At 48.0% G+C, this 16,426-nt stretch overlaps 1 protein-coding gene across 1 annotated transcript in view; it reads left to right on the plus strand.

Annotated features, from left to right (window-relative positions):
- The first annotated feature begins 6 nt into the window (after positions 1-6).
- PPP2R5D (protein phosphatase 2 regulatory subunit B'delta) overlaps positions 7-16,426 on the plus strand; it is a 28,811-nt gene continuing 12,391 nt past the window's right edge. The window contains exons 1-11 of the mRNA XM_010706411.3: positions 7-106; positions 237-317; positions 6,173-6,380; positions 7,276-7,475; positions 7,803-7,913; positions 10,015-10,107; positions 10,589-10,719; positions 11,125-11,184; positions 11,874-11,982; positions 13,124-13,177; positions 15,802-15,972. Of these exons, the coding sequence (XP_010704713.1) occupies positions 89-106; positions 237-317; positions 6,173-6,380; positions 7,276-7,475; positions 7,803-7,913; positions 10,015-10,107; positions 10,589-10,719; positions 11,125-11,184; positions 11,874-11,982; positions 13,124-13,177; positions 15,802-15,972 (1,236 nt within the window). The 5' untranslated portion in view covers positions 7-88. The remainder of the gene's footprint in view (positions 107-236; positions 318-6,172; positions 6,381-7,275; positions 7,476-7,802; positions 7,914-10,014; positions 10,108-10,588; positions 10,720-11,124; positions 11,185-11,873; positions 11,983-13,123; positions 13,178-15,801; positions 15,973-16,426) is intronic.

The raw sequence follows: 16,426 nt of genomic DNA on the forward strand, positions 1-16,426 counted from the left end.
GGGCGGCGGAGGCGCGCGCGGGGGGCGGCGGTGCCCCCCCACATCTTCATCCCCACCCCGTCCTCGACACCCCCCATTTCCCGCGAAGATGCCTTCGGTAGGAGAGGTACGCTGCCCCGGTAGAGGCCTCGAAACGGGCCGCGGGGTGCCCTTCTCGGGGGAGGAGGTACAAAGGCGGCGCGGGGCCGCGGTGTCGGGGCGCGCAGGGCGAACGTTTCGCTTTTTCGGCCTTTCAGGAGTCTCCGAAGTCGGCCAAAAGCACCACAAAGCCCGGCGGCGGCAGCGGGAAGGATGGCGGGGCTGAGAATTCGGAAGAGGTAAGGCTTCCGCCTCGCACGGCGCTGTCCCCGCGTTCCTGCAAGGGAGGATCCCTCCCGGATCCGTGGGGTCTGAGCAGAGAGCGGCAAAGGCGAAAGTTCGCAGCAAGTTAGTGCCCCTCGAGCTGCGGCCCGAGGGGAGCGACGGAGGAGTCACGGCGAGCCTCCTGTCGTGCAGCCCTGCAGAAAGGCCTGGCACAAAGCTGGGGGCAGTGTGGTGAAGCTGGCTGCAGGGAGAGACATGGCAGCCTCTGAGGTGACTGCTGTGCGGCCTCGCCTGGAGCGCTGTGTGCAGCTGTGGGAGCCACAGTGTGAGCTATGAACTATCAGCCTCCAAAGGAGGGTTGTGAAGGCGGGGAAGGGTCTAGAGGCCAAGATGAATAAGGAGCAGCTGAGGCCCTTGGGTTTGTTCAACACAGAGCAGAGGAAATGAGGGGAGGCCTCATGGCAGCCTGCAGCTCCTCACAGGGAGCAGAGGGCAATGTGAAGCTCTGCTCTCTGGGGACAGTGACAGGTCCTGAGGAAACAGCGTGGAGCTGTGTCAGAGAAGGCAGGTGGGGGTGAGGGAAAGGCTGTGCCCCAGAGGTGGTGGGCATGGCACAGGCTGCCCAGGGCAGTGGGCATGGCCCCGATGCCAGAGCTCAGGGAGCGCTGGGACACCGCTCTGACACTGGGGCAGAGTTTTGGGTGGTCCTGTGTGGAGCTAGGAGTTGAATTCAATTATCCTTGTGGATCCTTTCCCTCTGGGGATATTCTATGAGTCGATGAGAGGAGCCACCGCTCCCAGGGAGGAGGAGGCCTGACAGACAGGAGCAGTTGCTTTGCTCCTGTTAGAGCAAAGCACAATCAACTCTGTTGTCACCTGGTGTCAGAGTGGGAGAGTAGTGAGGAGTCAGAGAAAAGGAGCTTGTTCTTGAAAGGCATTTTCTGGGGGAGTGAGGCTGTGAAATAATTACTAGGACACCTTAAAGAATAGGGATAAAGTGCTAGAGATGAAGTGATTCTTCTTTGGAATAACTGCTTCATTTCTGAGCTCAGCATTACTCACAAAAAGGCACAATCTGTATTCCTAACCATGCAGAGTCTCATTCTCAATTTTGATGTTGCCAATTTGGATGTATTAGGATGGCTTCATCAGAATGTGATAACATGAGAAGCTGTGTTAGAACTAACAAAAACTTGGGTCAGCTGGAGCTTTTCTGGCAGACATGGGTCAGCCCGGCACCCAAACAGTGTGCTTGTGGGTTCTGGGACTTGGCTTGGAAGAGCTTTGTATGCATGTCCAACAAAGGATGCATACATATGTATGTTGGTATGGTTTTTCTTTTGTTTCTTTGTAATACTGCAGTTTGGCAAACAAGCTGTGTCACTTCTACGTCCATAGAAGCCTGTATGCTCAAGTCTTGTTTGGAATGTTTTGCACTTATGATTTGGAGGATTGGGTATGGGAGATGTCAGGCTAATGAAGACCTGGAAGACTTCTGTGCTTCATGGGAACATCACCATCCAAAAAAGGTTACTTTAGGGTCTTCTTCAAAGCATGGACTGGTGTTGCACAGCCTCAAAAATTATCCCTACTACAGCTAATCCAGTTCAGGGTTCAAGCCATGCTCATGCCTAACCTGCCTTGTAGCCGGCAGAGAACCAGCTGAGTTTGTTTGCCTTGGAGCTGGTGGCAATTCTGTAGATTCCTCTTTGTATATCCCATCCCTGTCTTGGCCTCTACCTGTTTTACGTTGTGTATACAGCTACAAACAGCTTGCTTGAGGGCTGTCTGCTGATTTAACAAGTGAGGGAACGCCTAGTTTGGCATCATGGGGTCAGGCTTACCTTTTATTTATTTGGTACTCTTTGTCTGTTGAGTTCCCACCTCTAGGAAGAAGAAGGAAGCCTGAATCTTGCAATGTAAAGGTGATGGAGAGCCACCAAAGCAGAGCACGGTGATGTCCCCATCCAAACCAGTGGCGTGTGGCTGTGTTTCCTGGTAACGAGTGCTGCAGCCAGAGAGGGAGAGTTAGTTACAAGTTTTCTTCCATTACCTGAAATGGCACATAATGTATGGTTGTTCCTGGCCACAGGAGAAACTTAGAAGTAATGTGTCTAACCTTCCCTCCCATAAAACATACCCAGCCACTTCCTCATATCCCAGACGAAATCCAGCCCTTCTATAGGATGGAAGGCTGGGTCTCCTTTGATCACAGGAACAGAGAGCAGAAAGGAGACACCTCTCCAATGTGCTGCTGCCGCAGGTCTCATCTCCATTTCCCTGTTGAGTTTGCGGCAAAGTTTGTTCTCTCTTGGTGCTTTCCTGTCTCGGGACTGCTCTGCTGCAGAATGGAAGAGAGCTTTTTGCTTGATAAGAAGAAATGTATACCAGTTTGAATGCAATTTTCCTGCTCTTCAGGAAGCACAGAAAGGTATTTCTGCTTTAACACTGGGGGTAAGGAACTTGGTCTGTGCGTTAGGAGCTGGACTTCTTTCTTGTGTTGGAAGCAGGAGGGGCTTTTGTCCTTACAAAACACCTGGAGCAATATTGTGTGGTAGGAGTTGATGGCTCTGCTGCTGTTGTGGGAGTCTCGTGACTTCTAAATTCTTCCATGGAGTTATGGTTGTTTGGTTACCTTTCTGAAGGTGTGCGGAACAGAATTGTCATCTTTGTGTCTCAGTAGATGAAATGGTTGATGAACTTGCAGCAGGAGAACATAACTTGGGCAGTTCTCTTCCAGCATGCTTTTTCTTCCTTCGCGCTATGCTGCAGGGAGCAGAGGAGGTCTCACAGTCCTCATTTATCCTGGTACCAGAAAGTTGTGACTTGTTCTGCAGACAAGTTGTCCAGCTGGTGGAATGAGTAAAGCTCTTTGAAGAGCAGCTCTCATTTGACAGACCTGAGCAAGCGCGGCAGACTGGGACCTCCTGTGAGGATCTTTGAGGAGGGAGATGAAGAGGATAGGAAGCCTGTAATGTTTTATTCTTTACAGCAAATAAGTTTTTTGTGGAGCTGAGGTGGAGGGGCAGGTGCATTCAGAAGCAGGTAGATCCCCACCAGAGGTGGCGTTTGAACTACCTACAAGGAGTAGTGCAGTGCTCTATTGGTGAAAGTGGCTGAGGTGATGAGGCAGCATAGCATGGCCAGTCCCTGGCTTTGGAGAAGCATAATTTGCTCCAGAAGAGATTGGAGCAGTGGAAGAAAATGTGAGAGCAGAGAGTGGGAAATAAAATATTTTTTTAGATCATTCCCTATGGAACATGACGAAGGTATGAACGGAGAGAATTTCTGTGTAGCTATTTAAGGAGAAAAAAGAAATAGAAGAGCACAAGTCAGTGGATGAGAGGATGATAAAGAGTTACTCCTGGCCAGAAAGCCTGGGAGAGGCTGGTGAAGAGAGTTAATGACCTGGAAGTGAGAGCAGGGATTAGCAGCAGCAGTAAAGAGGGGTTGCTTTGCAGTCTCAAGGACAGCTTGGAGCCTCACTGATGAGATGCACAGCTCTGGGAGAGGGTGCTCCTTTTCACTGAGCTGCTGTATTACGTGTTTTGCAGATATCTCCATGGGGCTTGTTACTGCAGTACCTGGAGTTCATTATTCAGACATAAGCGTTACAGCGTGTTGGTGTTACTTCTGAAACAGAGAGGTTGATTTTAATAGGGGAAGCCGTGTAACAACAGACAAAGAACAGGTACTGACTTGAGGGATGGGAAGGGAAGAGTCATCAGAGGAGGAGGAGCTGAGAGCAGATCTGGGCTGAAAGCTTAGCAAGCAGGGGATGCTCAAGGGACCAGTGAGGCAGAAGGGCTTTCCGAGTGGCGATACACCCAGCTGCAGTGGGAGTGCCTGCAGAGGTGAGGTCATGGATGGGAAGGAGAACAGAACAGAGGCTGACGCTGCGCTCAGAGTGGCTGGGAGAAGAGCATCTCCTGGAGCCCGGAGTGAATAGAAATGGCACAGAGCGGGCCCAGGGCCTGAGGCTCATTGACTTGTACTGGCAAGCTCCTAGCAGGGAGGAGAGGTGGTGGGAACTAACAGGGAGGAAATGCCAAGCAGCTGGGGAGCCAGTGCCTGGGGGAGCTCAGACGTGCTTGTGATTGGGGCTGGCCCATCCTGCTGGCAGAGCAGCCTGCTCCACTGCAGCGGGAAAGGTGGGGCTGCTGCACCGCGCTTGGGCAAACTGCTTTGTGCTGTTCCCTGATCGCTCCAGCACACATGGCTCACAAACAGCGTCTCTCCAAGCGGCTGTGGTGGTGTCAGGAGTGGGGCTGAAGCCTGGTTGGATGTGCTTGTGTTGGTCAGCTGATGCTGATGTCAGGGAAACAGACTGTGAGGTTGATACCTGGGTGTTAAGGGAGAAGCTTTGTTTTAGCAGTCTGGTATGTTCCAAAGGATAAAACTATGTTAAAGAGGCTTGTAACAAGCCTCTCCTCTCCTGATTCATGCTACCAAAATAGGGGGATGTTGAAGGCAGAAGGACAGTGGGCCTGATGCAGGAAAAGCCTCCTGAAAACCAGAATTCAGACTGATGCCAGGAAGTCAATATAGAAGTAATCAATGCTAAAACCCTTTGAGTGCTGCAGCATAAGAATGTATCTGGCCTTCCCCATCATTGGATTTTCTCTAGGAAACATTATGTGATACGTGCATATATCCATTTTCTAAATAACTAACAGTTGAAGCTGTGTTTTGTCCCTCTTGCCAGATATTGAAAACTAGAAGCTAGTGGCATTGACTTTTCCAGACTCCCTAGTGAGGGGGACATGGCTGTAGACTATTGGCCTGCAATACACATACCATGATGGGAACATGTGGCGTTGCTGAGTGGGGTGGGGAATGTACAGACATGTTCTGTCAGCCTCAGACATCTTTTAGCAGGACCCATGGGTTCTCCTTCCCTGAGTGTTACCTGTAAGGCTATTGATGCACCTTTTGTTTCTCTCTGTACCACCTTTCCCCTGTAGTGGCTCAGCATTCATATTCTGCCCTTCTTCCCTGTGGAAGGAGGGTGATCCAGGCTCCCCACGCAGATGCAGGTGCATTAGCTCTTCTTGCACAGTGATGCTGTGCTGTACCTCCTTGGAAAATGTGAGGACTGTGTTCAGGGTAAGGACTGTTCCTGTCTTGGGTAAGCTGCAGGTAAGCCAATCCTCACAGGGAAGTACTGACCGTATCTTGTTTGTAGGAGAGCTCAGATAAGCCTCTGCAGTGCTGGTGCTTTCCCCCAAAATACTACTGGTTGGCATTCTGGGGAGAAATGGGAACATTGTGCTCTCCCAGCAAGGCTGGAGTAGGCTGACTGCTTTCTTGAGGTGTTTCCCTCTTCCATGAGTTTTCAATGAGTTGCATCAGTATGATGTTACTGAGTCAGATAATAACCCACTAAGGCTTGAGTGGGACTCAAACCAGCAGAACTTCAGCCAGAACAGAGCTGAGCTGAGAAAGCGCTGGCTGGAGTTTCCAGTTACCTGCTAAAAATAAGAAAAGTGTCTCTAAGCTCTGTTTAAGAGGCACGAAGTTGAGAGGACGTCTCTGCACAAGAGTTTGTATCAGTAAGCTCTTATAACTTTTTGCAAGACTTGGCCTTGCTTTCCATATCTTTAGCACCGCACGTGCTGGAAAGCTCTGACGCCTTCGTAGTACCTCACAGATATGAGCAGAACTGATGTATGCTTTGCAGATAACGCTGCCCATGCAACCAGCTGACATAGAGCCTCGCAGAAGTGGACGAGGTGTACTGAAATGCAAGTGCAATGGCGCAAATGTGCCCAGTTTCTTCAGTCCAAGAAGATACTGACCATGTCTTATTGCCTGTGAGCCTTGTAGGTAAAAGCTTGTGAGTTTTTTTGACTTTCTTTTCCATCAACAGGCCCCGCAGCCACAACAGCAGCCTCAGCAGCAGCAACAACAAACAACTTCGAATAAACGCCCCAGTAACAGCGCTCCCCCACCAACCCAGCTAAATAAGATCAAGTACTCAGGGGGACCCCAGATTGTGAAGAAGGAGCGTCGACACAGCTCTTCTCGCTTCAATCTGAGCAAAAACCGGGAACTGCAAAAGCTTCCAGCCCTTAAAGGTACAGAAACTGACTTTCCTAACAAGCTGTGCTTTCTCCAGGCAGAAGAGCACTGTGGCATAAGGGTTCTTTCCAGGGTGACCTTGGTAGTCTCCTGCCAGCAGTGCTGTAGGGATGACTCTGGGAAAGGTGCTTGATGTGGCAGCAGGTTGCAAATTGATGAATAGCCTAAAAGAAAAAGAGGATATTCAGTATGAACTTCATTATTTGCTTTCCCATTTGAAACAGTTGAAGCCCTAGTGCTTACATTTACTTGAGGTTGCTTCAGATTCTTCAGCAGGTTGTGTGGGAGGGTGGTAAAGTGCAGAGACCTTAGTACAGACTGCTCTTGGCTCCTGCAGTCACCTGTTCCTGGGAGAGTATCGGGCCACCTTCTCCTCCTCATGTTTCCATTGCAAGTTATGATAGTGCTGTTGAACTTGTCTATGTTGGGGCAATTATCCAGCATTAGCAGTTAGTATCTATAATGGTGCAATTAAAGGTGCCTTAAGTGGAGACATGGAGAAAGTGTTGTCAGCAGTCACTCAACCAGGACTGTTGCTGACACTGCTCACAGAAACAGGCCTTTTAGGAAAGGTGGCTGTCTGTTAGTTCAGTTAGTCTATGAAGGAAGTGAGTTTCTTTTCCACAGTAGCTTGTAATGGGAGGGGATTGATGCTTAGAAGATCAGAAGTGTGTACAGTGTTTGAAATCGCCAGATGGAATAGTTGTTCTTGACCTCCACTACCCAGTCTCCATATTAGGGATTACTCTCCCTCCTACCGCACCAGCTCAAGGGGGGCTGTGACTAAAGAAAGGAATGCATGCTAGGGGGTGAACCATGCTGATTCCTAGGCGAACCAGATAGATGCTTTGCCTACCTTGAAGGTCTTACAATCCCTGTTTTCTCTTCTAGATGCTCCTCCACATGAGCGAGAAGAGCTTTTCATCCAAAAGCTGCGGCAGTGCTGTGTGCTTTTTGACTTCATCTCTGACCCCCTCAGTGACCTGAAATTCAAGGAGGTGAAGCGAGCAGGTCTCAACGAAATGGTGGAATACATCACACACAACCGTGATGTTGTCACTGAGGCCATCTATCCTGAAGCTGTTATTATGGTAGGACATGGGGCCAGCATGTGCTTGTTTGCCAAATAAATGGGGACTGTTCAGATGCGTGTGCTTTTGGGAGGGAAGGAAGAGAAAGAAAAACAGATTTGTCAGGGAGGAGTGTGACCTCAGTCTTTCCCATCCTTTGTAAAGAGAGGGGGAGGTTTTTTTCCCTGGCGCAAACTTCACTTGTGGAGTTTATTTGTAATCTGTAACCCTGCAGTCTCAAGAAGGAAAGCTTTTATGGTAAATGTGTTGCTGTGCAGTGAGGGATTTGCTGCAGGAGGCCCATCATAAGAGTAGCGATGTTATTCATAGTCCTCTTTGCTGACTCAGTTTTCAGTGAACCTCTTCCGGACACTTCCGCCATCATCCAATCCCACAGGAGCAGAGTTTGACCCTGAGGAAGATGAGCCTACATTAGAGGCTGCCTGGCCACACCTACAGGTGAGGAGAAGGAAGGTATAGATCTGGGAAACTGAGAGTCTGTGTCATCTGGATGCCTGCCCCAGTAAGTGAGAGTTGCTGTGTGCTAGGATAGGGAAGGGCAAGGCCACGGGTGAGAAGCAGCATGTAGGCAATGCAGGCGATAGGGGCATTCTGGAAACAAGCTGGTGGCTCTGTGCAGCGTGCACCTGCAGGTGGCTGTAGTCTCATGTGGCACTGAGGTAGGCTGGAACGCTTTGCTGGGAATAAAGGGAATTGTGCCATATTGTCTGTGTAAGAAGCATTTCCCCGCAATGTTTATTCAAATCCTGATGGCCCAAGAGCTCTCATCCTCTAGGCTTCAGCAGTATTAGAGACTGCACCCTTGTCTGTCTTGGCGCTCCTCCTTGCCATGCTCTCTCGGAGGCATGTGGAGGAGTAAGAGTGCTTGTTGCCAAAGCAAAACCTATGCTAGCACCTGCTAACACATCTCTTTTATACTTATGTAACACAGTTGCAATAACTGGGAGCAAATGTCCCCAGAAAAAAATGGGGAACAGGAGGGGAAGAAGAGGAAAAGAGGCTGAGGATTTCTTCAATAAGCTGTGTCCTGAGAAATAGTTTAAGACAAATTAGGTGAAGATTGTTATGAAGGCAAGAACAAACATGATTAATAGAGCTCAGAAGTGTAAGTCAGGAGATAAGTTTATAAGAATCTCCTCAGACACTTGCTGGGAGACATGCAGTCAATCTGACAAAGGCAGAACAAGAGCTAGTCACTGCAGGATGAGGCAAAAATACAGAGGACATAAAGTGCAGTTCTGCAGCAGTGGTTAATCACTTCTCACTGCTCTGGTTGACATAGGGATGTGAGTGTTGATGGGAATGGTATGTCCTCAGCACCAGTGTGCTGCAAATGATAGGAAGCATTCATTTCTTTAGAATTAAGTCAGCAGCAGGCAGCACAGGCCTGTGGCAAGAGGTTCCACTGCCGAGTTTTCATCATGACCTCGGGTTTTTTTGTGCTGCTGTTCTTGGCAGCTCAGCTTCACCTGTGGTTGGGTGGCCCCACAGCTCCTTCAACTCCAAAGTTAGAACCTGGGGATACAGTGCTCTAGTTTGGCCTAGTCATCCCTCAGAGGCACTCTCTTGACAGGTTCTGCCTTTGGGTAATCTTGCCAGTCTAGGGCAGCAGTAGCACTGGAGGTTTCAACACTAGCAGCCTTCTGAAAGCAAGCTGGCTGTTCTTGTGGGATTGTGACACAGCACGAATCTCATGTGGTTAAGTAGAGTCAATCCAAATCTGAAGCCAGTTCCCAGGGATCAGAGGACACAGAGTGTTTTCCTGGGGTCTGTTTCGTGTCTGCTCTTTTGTTCTTCCTTGGTGTGTCTCGAGGACTTCCAAGAAGAGAAGGCTCTGGAGGGACCTTATAGTGGCCTTCTAGTACCCAAAGAGTGCCTACAGAAATGCTGGGATAGGACTTTCTGTGGGGCATGTAGCAACAGGACAAGGGGAGGTGTCTTTAAACTGGAAGGGAGTAGATTTAGGCTAGATATTGGGAAGAAATTCTTTACCGTGAGGTTGGTGAGATCCTGGACCAGGTTGCTCAGAGGTATTCAATGCCAGACTGGATAGGGCTGTGAGCAGCCTGGTCTAGTGGGAGGTGTCCTTGCCTGTAGCAGGGAGTTGGAAGTAGATGATCTTAAAAGTCCCTTCCAACCCAAACCATTCTATTCTATGATTCTAATAAACCTAAGCCTTTGTCTTCTCTTCTGGAGGCTTCTGTTCTCTGTAGAGGTGGGGACTGAAGCTAGGAGACTTTCCTAGGCTTAGTGTCTTGATCTGAGTAGGTGGCTTTTGTCTTTGGCAGGACCTGAAATGATGAGATCTCATGCAGACTTGGGAAGTTATGTGCCACTGCTCCATAGCCCATTATAGTGAGGGCAGCTGAATCGGTGTCAGTGGGTGAGGAAATGCATATTCCTGTGTTTTCTGTGCCCCCACTTAAGCTTTCCAGCCTTCTTTCAAGCCCCTAAGGAGATGGAAAACATGTGAAATGTGAAGTAAACAATGATGAGAAGACGAGGAGGATTTCTAAGTGATCTCTTTTTCCTCCTGCAGCTGGTGTACGAGTTCTTCCTCAGGTTCTTGGAGTCACCTGATTTTCAACCAAATATAGCGAAGAAATACATTGACCAGAAGTTTGTACTGTCTGTAAGTAATCATAGCCCCTGCCACTGTGCAGCACCTTTGTGAAGGACACGCAGCAGACTTTGGCCAAAGTTTTATGCAAATAGTCCAGTTTAATCAGGAGATATTAGATAATTATGGTTTTCTTTCTTCTTATGTCTTTTCGTAAGAGCAGCTAGAAGTACCAGAGCCAGGCAAGAGTGCATGCAAGCTGTAGTCTCTGGAATTTGTTATCGTTGTGTAGGTGGGAGAGGGGCACTGGGGGCCTTGCAGGAGGAGCATGGGAACACACTGCTTTGGAGAGCGTCCAGGCCATTGCTGTGCTTTAGAAGATGAGTGCTGATGGTACCAACTTGTGGCTAGGGAGGTGACCACTGTGCTCAAGGTGCTGAAGGCATCTCTTGATTGGAGGAGCCTCTTTTGCTGAGTAGGAGCACTGCCTACTATTGCTCATAGCCTCATCCAGACAGTCGTGTGTGCAGACGCTGAATTTCTGTCCCCGCAGCTGCTGGATCTCTTTGACAGTGAAGACCCCAGAGAACGTGACTTCCTAAAGACTATTCTGCACAGGATCTATGGGAAGTTCCTGGGTCTGCGAGCGTATGTGAGACGGCAGATCAACAATATATTTTACAGGTGAGGTGTTTCCTAGTGCCACTGGCTTGATGAATGGTTAGTACAACCCAGTGAGAGAGATTCTGAGCATTAGACTGTCTCTGATCTAGGTTTGAATTAGCCAAGTTAGTTAGTTATATCATTCTGTTTTGGTATGGATACCACTGGCCTGTGCCTAAGAGCAGCAAAGGTTTGGTAGTGCTGTCTTCAGCATACATAGTAAACGTTGGGATTGGTGAATGTTAACTTCTCTGAAGTTGTGCTGATCAGAGAGCAGTGAATAGACTATTTGGCTCCATCTTTCACATCTTGAACTGTCTTCTCCAAGTTCTGTTTTCTAGAAGAATACCCTTCTCCATTGTTTTTCCTTCCTTTTCCTTATCAGACTGGATCCAGTGTTTGGCAATGACATTTTTCTCTCTTCAGGTTCATCTATGAAACAGAGCATCACAATGGGATTGCAGAGCTGCTGGAGATCCTAGGAAGGTAAAGATGGTCTTGTAAGTCCCAGAGGATTCACAGTGCATGACGTGTCCTAGCTCAGTGTGCTGTGTGAGCTAGTAGTGCCCTCTGCCAGCTGGTGTTGCAGGTGCTATCTTTTTCAGAGAATCTCTGGTGAAGCACACAGTGCTTTCTATCCTGCTGACAAATGCAGTGATAGCTTTTTCTTCCCCACATCTGTCTGCTCTTCCTTTGAGTTTGAGCCCAGCCACACTTACTGCCTGCTGAGGCAAAAGAGCTTCTCACAGCCTTGAGAAACTGTAGCAGTGGGCAGCCTCCTCCATAGCTTTAAGTGCCCGTCAGCAGAAGCAGCCCTCTCTTACGCTGCTGTTATTCTGTTCTGTTGAAGCTGAGCCTTGATGTCTGAGCTACCCCTGTGCTGGACTTCCCCAGAGGTTCTGTTAACTTGTGTCTGAAGGTTCCTGGGCTTATTCTGGTGCAAAAAGGCGTGGAGCCTTGGCTCCTTTAGAGGCTTTTTCCTGGCATGCCTGATAAGGAAGCATGCTTTCACTGGATATGGTTTGCAAGGTTGGGCCCCAGCTACTGTACTTCCAGTGGTAGGTGTTCTCTGAAGTTATTAATGAAAGCTAAGGCATCTCACTTATTCTTCTGTGGTGAGACATGCTGTGTTTCTGCTGGATAAAGAAATTAATGAGATTCTTGTTTCTTTTCAGCATAATCAATGGGTTTGCTCTACCTCTGAAGGAAGAGCACAAAATGTTCCTCATCAGGGTCTTGTTACCACTGCACAAAGTGAAATCTCTCAGCGTCTACCACCCACAGGTGAGAAGTGCTTCAGGTCTTCAGGGCAGAATGCGATTCTTGCAGTAGTGCTTATTCAGGTTTGCTTATAGCTATTTGTCAGGCTGCATTATTATATTACATGACCTTCTTGCTGTAAGATGTTTGGGGCTTTTCACTAGCTCTTTACTGCGGTGATTTGTCCCAGCCTTGCAGTGTCTGGGCCTGTGTGCATTATGAGTGTGCTTTTTGGCACTGGCTGATAGGAAGGTATCCTCCACTTCCTGCTGACTTAATACTCTGACTTGCTTTGCCTCTCTGTGATGGAAGATTGTGAAATATTGCTACGTTACTGAAATGAGAGGTAAAATTCAGAGCTCCATTCATCAGCCTCTGTACGTGGTGTGTCAGCTGTTAGTCATTGCTGAGATATGCACATGGATTGACATGCTGGACTGCTAGACTGGCATAGAGATTATTTTTTGCCATTTAGAAGTCATAAAAGAAGAGAAGCTTGGAGGTTGGGACTTGAGCTTGGAAGTGAGAAATGGATGCTAAACAGTGATGTCTGTTGTCCCAACCTTGTTTTTACTGGGTAGTATTCAGGTTTGTTCCTTGTCATGTGTGTGGCTGTGCTTGCATTAGAGTGCATTAGCTGTAGACTGCTCTAGGTGACTCATTTTATTCTCTAAGGTTGCATGCACTCGCTAAGCTCAGGCCCTATCTAGTCTTAGGGCCCACTTGCCATCAGAAGAATTGGGACTGACTTTTAATACAGTCTGATGGTGTTAGGATGAGGGGGGATGTCTTTAACCTAAAAGAGGCAAGACATAGGTTAGATATGAAGAAGTATTTTACTTCAGAGGATGATGGGGCACTGGAACAGGTTGCTCAGAGAGGGTTATGGGTGGAGGCATTCAAGGTTGGGTTGGATGGGATCCTGGGCAGCCTGATTTAGTGGTTGGCAAACCTGCCCACAGCATGAGGGTTGGAATTCAATGATCTTTGAGGTCCCCTCCAACATAAGTCATTCTATGATTATAACTGGATTCATTTGGAGCTGCAGCTGTCTGCTTGTCGCACTGTGGAGGGCCTAACGTTACTTCCAGTTGTGGGTGGTGGTGTTGCTTATATCTCCAGTACACCTGAGGAAGCTCTAATTTTGCCATGTGTTCTCCTGCAGTTGGCATACTGTGTTGTACAGTTCTTGGAGAAAGACAGCAGTTTGACAGAGCCGGTGAGTAACTTTTCTTAATCTCTGCATGACAGTCAAGTCCCCAAAGCTTCACAGCTTCCTTAGGGTTCAGAAAGTGTGTAAAGAGGCTACAGAGACTGGGACATAGATTATTTACTGAACTTGCTTGGCACCTTGTGGGCAAAATGGACGGTGCTACTCATGTGCAGGCCTTTCTGAAAGCTTCAGGAATATGGCTGAAATTTGCCTTTGTGCTTCAGATCTTGGAGCAAATATCCCAAGCGTCCTTTCAGGGCAGAGCCAGTGATAGATTCTGCAGAGACAAAACAAATAGCTTTCTGACACCTGGTGGAACCGGCATGAACTCGCAAAGACTTTGAAATAGTAAGAGTTCAGTCTGCCAGAGTTGGCTGAAAAGCTGTCAGAACGAGGTTATAAACCTGGAACCCAGAAGGCTACTTAGGCAAGCCCCTGTTTCTTGATGAAAGTATTCTTCCTGCTCTAGCATCAGTGTTAAGTCACAGTCACATATGCCTTCAGGATGTAGTGCTGTTGAAACAGCAAGTTCTAAAATGTGTGAGCAGTGGGTCCCTCACGTATTCCAGTTACTGGCTACGCAGGCATGCAGTGTTAGCCAGACTATATGCTGGTTTGGCAGAGGGTTGGCAAGAGACAAATGTTTCTCCACCTACTGCAGGCCAGGAAATGTCTTCTACAGAGCTGAGCTTCACAACCTCAAAACAGCAGATGGCCATGTGCTTGTGTCATTGTAGCAGGGAGCACCAGAAAGTGTGAGCATTTTAATGAGTAACAGTAGCTGAGGTCGTTCTGTTCTTTGGCTGAAGTGTGTGTGTTTTTGGTGCTCAATGGAAGCTGGTCAGCTTTCTGGCTCTGCAGCTCTGACGCTAGAATGCTGAAACAGATCTCCTTGCTTTTTTCTTTTCTTCCTTTTTAAATGTAGGACCTCAGTTTTCTGTGTTCCTAAAAGCCTGCTCTGAAACAAATTGTGTAAAGTAGCTTCCTGATCGTGCTGAATACTTCCTGTAGCTTAAATCCAGCCTAGCAGCCTCCTTTCAAAGCTCTCACTGTAGGATGAAGGATAAGAGAGAAATGGGAAAGTCTGTCAATACTTCCAAGATTCATTCTGAAGCTTATTCAAATAGGAAAGCTCTGTAGCTCATCGCTGCTTCTTTAGCTGTTGATCCGTGGATTAGAGAGACAGCTCTGGTTTGTTGTCAGTGGGCCATTGCATAGGGTCCTTACCATATAGACCACAGTCTTGCTGAAACATCCTGCTTGTGAATGTTTTGAATAGACTCCTGGTATTCTTGGGGTTATTGAAGTCTGGGGTTGTGCCCCAGCAAGGCCATGACTGCAGTAGAAGATATTGCCACCAATGCTGAAAGGAGGCCAGGTCTTACTAGGTCTGCAATCACTTAAAGTGTGCCACCCAAACTTTACTCAGTAAGGCTGAGCGTGGTAGCTCTTACATTGCAGCAGCCTGAATGATTGCCAGGTGAGCAAGACTTCAGGTGTGCTAAGTAATAGTGAACACAGACTCAACCCACCTTGCACCACTTTAGCTGTAGGAGAAACTGAGTCACTGAAGCTGACTCTTGCCTGAATAGCAGACCTGAGTAATGACAAATGCTGAGGATATCAAACTGCTACTTGAGCCTTGAGTTGGTGGCTCAGATGTTCCTCATCTTGCTGTTGCTTTGCCTACTGCTGTCCTTGTGCTGGGGTGAAATTTCTCTCATGTGTTTGCTTCAGGATCAGACTGCTGAAGTACATAGTTTAAAATAGTAGCTCCTACCAGGAATTGTCTGAATCTATTGTCTGTAGAGTTAGTGCACAGTTAGCATTCCTGTAAACACCAGACTGATGGCTCCAACTGAGTGAAGGTCTGCAAGATCATGGATCCTGTCTTTGACAGTACCTAGAAGTAGGTGGTTAGGCAAGGAAGTGATGTTAATAAATAAAGTGGGATGTAGCTCTCTATTCCCCTAGTATATTTCTCCACTATCTTGTAAGCAATAGTTTTCTCAGGCAGAAGTTGCATCTATGTTGTCATATTTCATTATCACTGTTAGGTTTAGCCTCCATAAACTTATCTGTTCCTTTCTGGAGCAGTCTGGACTCTAGACAAAAGTCCTCGAGAATGAGCTCTGTAATCCAGCTACCTTTGTATGTAATGGTACTTCTTTTTGCTTGCCCTGAATGTGGCCATTGCGTTATTTATTGGGTACTTTCTAGCATTCAGGCTCCGTGGTATATTGAATAATGATTCCTTCATCACCTTCCCCAGAGCATTTCTGATTTTACTGGTTGATCTTTCATTGCTGCTCTGCGCCATCTGGCATCCCCTGCCCACTCTGAGTTGATCCTTCCTTGTTAAAGGGTGCTGGGGGAAGAAGTAGTTCTAAGCTTTGTGCTGGTAGAACCAAATGTTAGCATCCTGGGCAGCACTGCTGTCTTGTATGCAACTTGGCAGAGTTTGTGCTTTTCTCTTCCTTCTTCCCTGGTAACTCACCCTCACTCTCTGAGAGTGTCGTTATTTCTGTTACTTCCTCTCCTTTGCTGTTTGACCAGACTTTTAAAATCTTATTTCACGCTCTGTGTTAACTTTCAGTCTCTAACACTGTGTCTGTACCCTTCCTACTCAGGTGATTGTGGGCTTGCTGAAGTTCTGGCCGAAAACACACAGTCCCAAGGAGGTGATGTTTTTAAATGAGCTGGAAGAGATCCTGGATGTGATTGAGCCATCTGAATTTGTGAAAGTTATGGAGCCCTTGTTCAGGCAGTTGGCCAAGTGCGTCTCCAGCCCACACTTCCAGGTGGGTCCCAGCTCAGGGAGTGGGTAGGGGTCTGACTTGTAACCCACTTGGCATGTGAGGGTTATGCCGCAGCTCTTGAGCTTGTCTTTGTGGACCAGTGGCACGTGGTGGTGCCACCAGAGAGAGTACTGGGGTTCCATGTGGTGGGAGGCAGGGAGAGTCCTTGCCCAGCCACAGAGCAATCTCATCCAAAGGGGCAACTAAGCTGATCAGTGGATCCCCTCCTGCTGCGCTGTGCTGTGCAGCAGCTGGAGCACAGGTACTCTGCTACCTCCTGTTTTATCTAGCAGATGCAGTATAGAGGAGATCCATCCAGTGTCACCCTGTCACAGTAGGTCCAAGCTGGCTGCAGTACTAGGTTGAGGCTGATGAAAGAGGCTGTGGAACACGAGTGGCTTCAGACAAGGTTCTTTATATTATTCCAGCATTGATGATAGGTATACTGAAAGTGGTA

Source organism: Meleagris gallopavo, chromosome 2 (genome assembly GCF_000146605.3).
Source record: "Meleagris gallopavo isolate NT-WF06-2002-E0010 breed Aviagen turkey brand Nicholas breeding stock chromosome 2, Turkey_5.1, whole genome shotgun sequence".
NCBI classification, from domain to species: Eukaryota; Metazoa; Chordata; class Aves; order Galliformes; family Phasianidae; genus Meleagris; species Meleagris gallopavo.